Raw genomic sequence first — 9,690 nt, 5'->3', positions numbered from 1 at the left:
AGTGAGCAAGAGAGAAGTAAACCTAAAACCTAAAACAATTTGAATACTCAGTAAAAGAATCTGTGTGTGTGTGTGTGTGTGTGTGTGTGTGTGTGTGTGTGTATGTGTCGGTCTAAACTGCTGTTCAAAAGTTTGCGATCAGTAAGATTTTTTATGTTTTTTTAAAGAGGTTTATTATGCTTATCAAGGCTGCATTTATTTGATTAAAAATATAGAAAAACAGGAATATTGTGAAATATTATTACAATTTAAAATAAGAGTTTTCTATTGTAATATATTTTAAAATGTAATTTATTCCTGTGATGTTAAAACTGAATTTTCAGCATCGTTACTCCAGTCTTCAGTGTCACATGACCCTTCAGAAATCATTCTAATATGCTGATTTATTATCAATGTTGGAAACAGTTGTGCTGCTTAATATTTTTTTGGTACCTGTGATACTTTTTTTTTCAGGATTCTTTAAGGAATAAAAAGTTAAAAAGAACAGCATTTATTCAAAATGGAAATCCTTTTTTTTTTTATTATTTAATATTTTTATTCAGCAAGGTTGTGTTAATTGATAAAAAAAAAGTGATAGATAGTGTTAGATTAAAATAGAAAACAGTTATTTTAAATTGTAATAATATTTCACAATATTAATGTTTTTGATCAAACAAATGCAGTCTTGATGAGCTTAAAAAACATAAAAAATCTTACCGACTCCAAGCTTAAATACAATTATATATTATTTTCACACTTATTGTTGCACTTTTATTTTTGCATAATTTAACAAAGTTACAGCTTAACTGGAAATAACGCACACTAAAATATTCTGTTTTAAAATATATTTTCTTTGTCACATGTTTAATATATTATCTCAAGCTCTTTACGAATGCCTTGGTCATAATTTATAAAATGAACAAATGTTGACATGATTCTTTGTTTAGATCTGGTTTTAAAATAATAATTAATTTTCTAATAATTCATTTTCATATTTTTGAAGTTTAAAATTAAAAGTGGGTAACATGGGTAAATAAAAGTTACATAAATAAATACAATTAATTTGAAAAACAGCACAAATAAATTGTAAGGGCATGGTAAATAGTTTCCAAACTTGAAGTTTATGTTTTAATGTGGCCTTCAAAAGTCCCTGGCACACAGAAGTAACCGCAGTTGAAGAAACACTCTAAATTTTAATTAAAAAGACTGTAAAATCACTGTATTACAGAAATGAGATCTGAGCATCAGCATTGAGCATTATGGAAAAAAATAAATAAATACATTATGGCAAAAAGACTTAGGGGGAAATATGCATAATTATCATGAAAATGTCACAATGCAAAATAATGTGACTGTCCTAAAAATATATAAAAAAAATTGTATTCATTTTCTGTACGCAAAATACTTTTGCATTGATTTTGGAGTGACCAATGTGTTCTTGTGAGATTCACCCATTTACATGTATGTATGACTAGATAAAAGCAAGTCATACTGAGTAAACAAAGTAAAAAGGTGACAAAATTGTGTTTACTTGATGTTGTTACTGAGGCCTGTATCCGGGTCCACAGCGGCCACTCTTCCCACCATACATGCTGGAGGACAGTTTTCCGACACATCCAGCCAGTACCGCGAGCGGGAGAACTTCGGCGGCTCGTCTGCGTTCAGAACTGTGATAAGCACCATTGCCCGGTCCTTAAACGGACCTCGTCTGAGGAATCGCGAGTCCACGTTTGGGTTTTGCACCTCCACTGCGAGAGAGTAGGTGCTTCGCCTCTCATAGTCCACTACCTGGTGTTCAAGATAAAAAAACACTTCCTCATAAAACACTCATTTATTGAAACTCATATACACCATCATTCTTTTTACTGTGGTTTGGCACCAGGAAGGCGCTCTAAAATATCTTTTAATTTCAGTGAGATTTTGAAGCTCCCACGTTCACTCCTTTTTCATCTCTGCACCTCTATTAGAAAAAGAAAAACCCATATAGAGAGTAAAAAAAAGCGATGTGTCTGGGTTTCAGTGCTTCATAACTTAAACGACTGCAGGGCTTGCTCTGCTGGTATTAAGACGGAAGGAAGTCATGGATGTGGTTATATTAACATCCATAACCGCTTCAGAACTGTATTAGAGGTTGTGGATGCACTTTTGACACTGGACAAAATGAGATTGGAGAACCGTAGGTGTCCACAATCAAAGTGTCAGAAGATGCAAGCGATGTAAAATAACAGGACAACATTATGAGCCGGTCAAGAAAGTAAATGGGGTCTATTTTGATGTCATGTTGACTTTAAAGGAGGCGTTAAGGAAAACGGGAGTGACATGAGCACATGATGTGACCAATTATATTTACATAACTTACAGAGAATTTAAAGGTGCAGAAGCGAACGCTTCTGGCTACTGAAGCTCAATTTCATGTGTTGCTACATTCCAAAATGTGTGCCTGCAATGCATTGGCCAAGAATTCACATCTGCATTTGCAGATTTGGGTAGTTTTTGGCCAAAGGGTCAAAGGGAAAGTGGAAAATAGTGCTGTAACATTAAATAACAGTAAAAACATCACAGACAGACAGACAGACAGACAGACAGATAGATAGATAGATAGATAGATAGATAGATGTGCAAAAATATGGAGTATCACCATATTTAAACCATTTTTCTTTGAATTTCCAGACAAAATAACTGTATTATTTTACTGTGGAAAAAAAATTCTGATGTTGTGATATAAGATTTGGGTCACACCACCCTTTCAAGTATAACTAAAAGAATAAGTGGACTTGAGGAAAAAAAATAAAATGCTTCAAAAGTGTATAATACTGTACTGAAAGGCCAGCAGAACAGTGAGTAGTAGTGTGTGTGCAGTGGAGCAATGGGCATGAGCAGAGCTGAGAGCTGCTAACACACATGAAAAGCTCTGTCACTTGAACTACAGCCATGTGTTAATCAACATCTCCACGCGCTTCCTCTCTCTTGTTACTCAGCCGCATTAGTCTCTCCGCGCTCTTCCTCTGTCTAACTTGCTTTTCTCATTCACTCTAACCCCCCCACCACCCTCCCCGTGTCTCTGACTCATCTTGTTTCTCGCAACCTTCTCTTTCCCGTTTTCTTTTCTATCTGCGTCTCTCCTTGTTCTGTTTGTTCTGGCTGTCTTTAGCTAGCACACACACACCTGCCATTGAAGTATCGAGCTCAGCGAATGTGTAAAGATCTCTCACACACACACACACACACACACACACACACACACACACACACACACCTACATGTCTGTCTTTATAAGCACTTATCAGGGCAGAAAATAGCTTGCGATTTATTTTCCAGTTTGCTTATTTTGATTCAGCTAAAAGGTGGAATCTCTTCTCTATTCAATTAGTTATGTGTGACTTACCATCACACAACATTTTATATGAAATGCACATTTTCAGTCCCTGCAAAGTTTCTATTTAAATAAACAGCTGCCTGTGTGTGCTGTGATGAGGTCTCTCCGGGGGCCGCAGGTTCAATTCTCTTTCTGCCGGTGCTAATATGCATGTTCTCTGGCAGACGTTTGCGCTGCAGATTATCCTAATTTACATTTGAACTCAGAGTCAATTTAACTCATTTGTGATTCATTCTGCTGTAACTTCTTTCTTTATTATTGCTTTGCTTTTTACTTTGCCCTCTCGCAACTTAAAATAAATGCAATGTAAATACAACCAAAGCATTTCACTTTCTAAAGGTAAATGAGAGTCATAATTGCCAGTGCAAAAGTCATTACCACAATGAGGCGTTGTTGGTGGTTGCCAGGGTTGTTATGTGGTTACTAGGGTTGTTGTTTTCAGTGCACTGGTTTTGTGGTTTCCATGGTGTTTCTATGTGGTTACTACAGTGTTCTGAGTGTTTGCTAGGGCATTATTAAGTGGTTGCTAGGGTCCTTTTAAGCGTTTTTCATTTATGGCTATGCTGTTGCTAGAGTGTTCTGAGTGTTTGCTAGGGCATTATTAGGTGGTTATTAGGGTGTTCTAAGGGTGTGTTCACACTTGTCATGTTTGGTTTGATTAAAACGAACCCTGGTGCGAATGCTCTGTTAGTGCGGTTCGTTTAAGTAAGGGTGTATCCACACCTGTCTTGTTTGGTTCGATTGAATCGAACTCAAGTTCGTTTCCCCGCTTGGTGTGGATCTTTTGGGCAGGTGTGAATACAGCAATTGCACTCTGGTGCGGACCAAACAACTGAAGAGGTCCGGTTCCAAACAAACTCTGGTACGCATGAGAATTTCTGTCCAATGAATGGATGACCTTTAGCACACGTGCTCTCCTGCTTTATATAGGGTTTTTTTAAAAGATGGGTTCCAAACGAACTCTGGTGCGGTTCGAATGAAATATGAATGCAACACGGACCAAATACTTCTAAACGAACCAAAAACAGGAACGCTATGCGATATGCGACGCTATGCGACATGATTTCACGACGCGGAACGAGTGGTGTATTCAAAACAAAATGAGCAGAGGGCAAACGTGGAGTAACGAGGAGGTAAAGTACCTTTTATGAGCTCTTTGTGAGTTCGCAGGTGGTGAAAATAAAATCATAAGTATACGCAGCAATGAGCGCGCTTAGTCCAGCAGACGGCATTAGGTGTGTTCAGACTTAAAGCGGCACTGAGCAGACCAATCTGTGAATGGGTACTTTGATGTCATACACCGATCGGTCTGCGCAGTTGTTTAAGCGACATACACCGGTATTGCGGGATTTTAAAAAATATATATCATAACAAAAAGAAACACCGGTATTCGGTATGAACCGGTATACTGCCCAGCACTAACACAAATGTAAACAAACGTGTATGTTTGTAGAGTAATTTACAACAGCTTCGAACTTGGCTCAACCAATCAGAATCAAGGACCGGAACTATCCCTTTTATAAATATATATATACACATACACATACATAGCCCATCCTTGGCTTTTGTAACACTGTATATTTGCTACATTCATCCTCTGAGACTGACAATTTGCACTGTCATTTTGCAAGTAATGAAATTGAATTCATTCGTTTTGACAGTCAATGTAATCCATATGTAGTGCAGCTACATTGGTTGCCATAGTAATGTAAGCGTCAGTATGAAATAGATAATAATGATGTCCTTTATACAGTATTTTGAGTGATGACTGATGAGCAATGGGCTGCTGCTGCTTATAAGTAGTAAACAAAGACAAAACTACAATAGCATATTTACAGATGAAACTGACCTGCACTTGAAACCCTGAACAGTAGTTGTGCTTCTCTGCTCCACCTGTTCGCTTCCACAGTCCACTGCTTCCGTTTTTATGACTAGATTCTACGAACCAGTCTGTGTTTTCCGCATCGCGGAAATTATAGGGCCGTATGTCTCAGAGTAGTCAGTGCAATTTGGGAAACAAATCAATTAAATCTGTATGTGGATGTGTGTAAATATTCAAATTTAATCCCCTTTATAATCGTTAACATTTTCTTAAGTAACTGTAATTTAATTACACATTTTTTCTTAGTAACTGTAACTGATTACAGTTACATTTATTTTGTAATTAAATTACGTAACGCCGTTACATGTAACTAGTTACTCCCCAACACTGACTGTGATATAAGCACCACTAACAAAATCTATTTGATACAGCAGATAGAAAGACGGACGGACAGACAGACAGACAGACAGATAGATATATAGCAGATATATAGACAGAGACTGACAGAGAAAGAAAGAACGAACGTTAGAATGACAGAACAGAGACGGACAGACATAGATAGATAGATAGATAGATAGATAGATAGATAGATAAATAGAAATAGAATGTTTGATGAACATCACTACAGTATCGCTGCACAAATTATTAATTCCGCAAATTCCAAACATGCTTTTGGAAGAGGATAGCAGAGAGACCGGGTAAGAAAGATCCAAAAAGAGAGTGTGATAGAAATATAAAGCAGGACACTGATGATTCCTTGCTATTTTTAAGAGCCAAATTTGCTCCAGAACAAAAAAAAAAGAATCATGCAAACAACAAAGGCTGAGACAGTTCACCAGAGGCAGTTTGTGCCAACTAATAACTCCTAACATTAATTAAAGCTGAGTGCAGCCAAGAGAAGATCACAGAAACACACTGTGGGATTACAATATGGCTTCTTTGCACAGTGTATTAACACTGTGTATTATTCAGAGGAGGAGAAAGGGATGAGGAGAGATTAGGGGAGAGACAGAAAGAACAAAAGAGGAAACGGCAGCAGGAGACCCAGGAAACGAAAGGGAAACGAGGCAGAGAGAATGAAAGACAGAGAAGCAGAGAGTGTGTATTCGTGTAGGAGGGAGGGAAGGAGAAGGTGGAAGATGTGTGTCTCCGAGCTGTATTTTTCAGCTGTGATTTTGCTGCGTACTGACGCAGAAAGCTCTGAACTTTAAATGAAATATTAATCACGTGGATTTTGAAGATAGGATCTGTAGGGACGCACTCTACAGACAGGCCGAAGCCCTCTGAAAGAGACGCAACACAGATCATCATTATCTCTGGCATGGTGATAATAGTCGCCAGAATCATCAGCACTATAATCTACTTCATAATTATGATACGCACTACGATATTGTAGTCGTTCCTTGGAGGGCCTACAAGAGTCAATCTTTGTAGCGTCGACCATTAAATGATCATTGTCGTGTTTGGAATAAATATTAATCATTAGCTATGGGTCCCTGCAGCAGTTTTTAAACACTTTTAAATACTGTTTGAGTGTACTTCGTAGGGGACTTGACTAGTCCCATGGAAGAATTGCAATAATATTTCACAGTATTACTGATTTTACTGTATTTTTGATCAAATACATTTGAATTTTTACTATCCACTATTTGATCATCCAAAAGTTTTGGGTCTGTAAGATTTTTTAATGTTTTTGAAAGAAGTCTCTTATAATCATCAAGGCTGAATTTATTTGATAAAAATACAGTAATATTGTCAAATATTATTACAATTCAAAATAACTGGTTTCTATTTCAATATCTTGTAAAATGTAATTTATTCCGGTGATGTAAAGCTGAATTTTCAGCATCATTACTCCAGTCTTCAGTGTCACAAGATCCTTCAGAAATCATTCTAATATGCTGATTGTTGGTGGTGGAAATGACACTGTTGTTTATTTCACTCCTTTATTAGATTTTTGTACTTGCGAACATATTTTATAATGGACTTGATCATTTAAAATTTAAAATCTTGGTCTGGGACAAGGGTGAAATGATAAAAACTACACATAAAAGGCATTTGAAAAGCAGCAAAAATAAATGATGAAGGCAGAGTCCAAAGTTTCCAGGAATGTGACCTTAATGTCAAAAATTTGAAACCAGTTAGTTGAAACCAGTTAGTTTTAATAAAAATCAACCCCTGGGACATTAAAGTGCTTGTAGTTGAAGAAACACCCACATACGACAAGGTCAAAGATAAAAGGGCAAAGTAGGATTTGCTACTTGCTAGTTAGTAATGGTATTAGATGTTCAGTTTCTCAGAAGAGACATGTCAAAGAACATTTTAAACACGCATCTGTTAAAAGTGTATTATAAAATAAAGGTTCTTTATTGGCATTGATGATTCCATGAAGAATATTTAACATCCATAGAACTTTTCCATTGCGCAAAAGGTTCTTTATAGTGAAAAAAAGGCTTCTTTAGATTATTAAAAAAGTTCTTCACACTAAGAAACCATTCTTTTAATAGTTCACCCGAAAATGAAGATTTGCTGTAAATGTACTCACCCTCATGCCATCCAAGATGCAGATGAATTTGTTTCTTCACCGGAACAGATTTGGAGAAATTTAGCATTACATCACTTGCTCACCAATGGATCCTCTGTAGTGAATGGGTGCCGTCAGAATGAGAGTCCAAACAGCTGATAAAAACATCACAATAATCCACAAGTAACCCACACCACTCCAGTACATCAAAGAGAAAAGCTGCATGTTTGTAAGAAACAATCCATCAAGACGCTTTTAACTTCAAAACGTTGCTTCTGGCTAAAATATCCAGAGTCCTATATCCATAATATTGCTTTCTCCGGTGAAAGTCATGTCTTCTGAATAGGGAGAGAAATATACACAGATCAAGCACCGTTTACAAGCGAAAACTGTCCAAATTCTAAACAAAATGTCTTAGATTTGAATGAATTAATTTTGATGTGAGAGAACAACAGAGGATGGGCTTTTCCACTGGAGGAAGCGTGATTATGAATTATGGATTTCGTCCAGAAGTGACAGTTTTTAAAGTTAAATTAATGTTTTTAAAAGAAGTCTCTTTTGCTCACCAAGACTGCATTTATGTGATCCAAAATACAGTAAAAACAGTAATATTGTGAAATATTATTCAAATTTAAAATATATGTTGTCTAATTGAATGTATTTTAAAATCAAATATATTTAAAATATATGAAATATATTAAAAAAATTTGTGTCACATGATGCTTCAGAAATCATTCTGATATGCTGATTTGATGCTCAAGAAACATTTTATTATTATCATTATTAAACAGTTGCGGCCTAATATTTCTGTGGAAATCGTGATGCACTAATTATGTTTTTTTTTTTCAGGTTTCTTTGATGAATACAATGTTCAAAAGAACAGCATTTGTTTGAGACAGAAATATTTTGTAGCACTATAAAAGTTTTTACTGTAACTTTTGATCGATTTTGCATCCTTGCTAAATACAAATATACATTTCTTCTTCTATTGACCCCACGCTTTTGAAAGGTAGTGTATGTTAGTTGAATGTGTAGTCTGGCAGGGACACCATTTTACTAAACACTGCATTAAAAAGCATTAGCACCTTCATTATTTTTCATACATTTTTAGAACTGTCAAATATATCCTGTTAACCTAATGTGTTACCTTAAGAGATTAATTAAATATATGTTAGAGCATAATTTTTTAACATAGTTAACACATTCTAATGTTTTTTTTTTCCTGAATATTTTATTTATAGGCCTTTTTGCATTTATTATATTGGACAGGGAGGGAAAGAGAGAAATCAGAAGAACAGGATCAGAAAATAAACACACAGGCCGTATTTAAACCAGCATTCATGTGGCTCTTAAAGGTGCCATAGAATGCATTTATACAATATTTTAAATTGTTCTGATATCTACATAGAAAGTATGTGGCTTAGGTAAGGGCAAAAAATCTCCAGAAATGGCTTTACATGTCCATTTACAACCCTAGGATTTGTCCCTAGAATGAAATGCTCTGTTTTTACCTTTTTTGGAAGGGTCATGAATAATAATGTTGAGCTCTGCTCTGATTGGCTGTTTCACAGTGCGGCTCATTTCAGTAGCTCATACAGCAGGAAGGAAACACATGGAACATATATATTTCAATACTGTCTCTCGCAGTTATATCGTTGGGTAATTATACTGTATATAAAATGCGGGCATCAGGGAGCCGCTATTAATATGCGGGGAATTGAAACTGCATTCAAATGCACGATCGTTTTTTACTTATATCGTTGGGTAATTATACTGTATATAAAATGCGGGCATCAGGGAGCCGCTATTAATATGCGGGGAATTGAAACTGCATTCGAATGCACGATCGTTTTTTACTTTCACTTTCGAGATTTGAGATCGCACGTGTTCTGTGTAAACTACAGCAGCAGTACTTACCACACATTTTACAAGATCAGATGCTTGTCAGTGGTGCTCAGGATCTGTAAATCATTCGCCATCATCCTCAGT

The 9,690-nt window shown here is 36.1% G+C and overlaps 1 protein-coding gene across 1 annotated transcript in view; it reads right to left on the bottom strand.

Moving 5' to 3' along the window:
• The window catches only part of LOC107697820 (cadherin-11-like), a 75,879-nt gene that overhangs the window by 11,729 nt on the left and 54,460 nt on the right, over window positions 1-9,690 (bottom strand). Inside the window, exons 6-7 of the mRNA XM_016498674.1 lie at window positions 6,405-6,460; window positions 1,511-1,767 (exon numbers count right to left, since the gene is read on the bottom strand). Of these exons, the coding sequence (XP_016354160.1) occupies window positions 1,511-1,767; window positions 6,405-6,460 (313 nt within the window). The remainder of the gene's footprint in view (window positions 1-1,510; window positions 1,768-6,404; window positions 6,461-9,690) is intronic.

This window comes from Sinocyclocheilus anshuiensis, unplaced genomic scaffold, assembly GCF_001515605.1.
Source record: "Sinocyclocheilus anshuiensis isolate Anshui unplaced genomic scaffold, SAMN03320099.WGS_v1.1 scaffold78, whole genome shotgun sequence".
Lineage (NCBI taxonomy): Eukaryota > Metazoa > Chordata > Actinopteri > Cypriniformes > Cyprinidae > Sinocyclocheilus > Sinocyclocheilus anshuiensis.
Note: the sequence above shows the minus strand (reverse complement) of the source record. Positions and strands in the feature narration are given on the sequence as shown.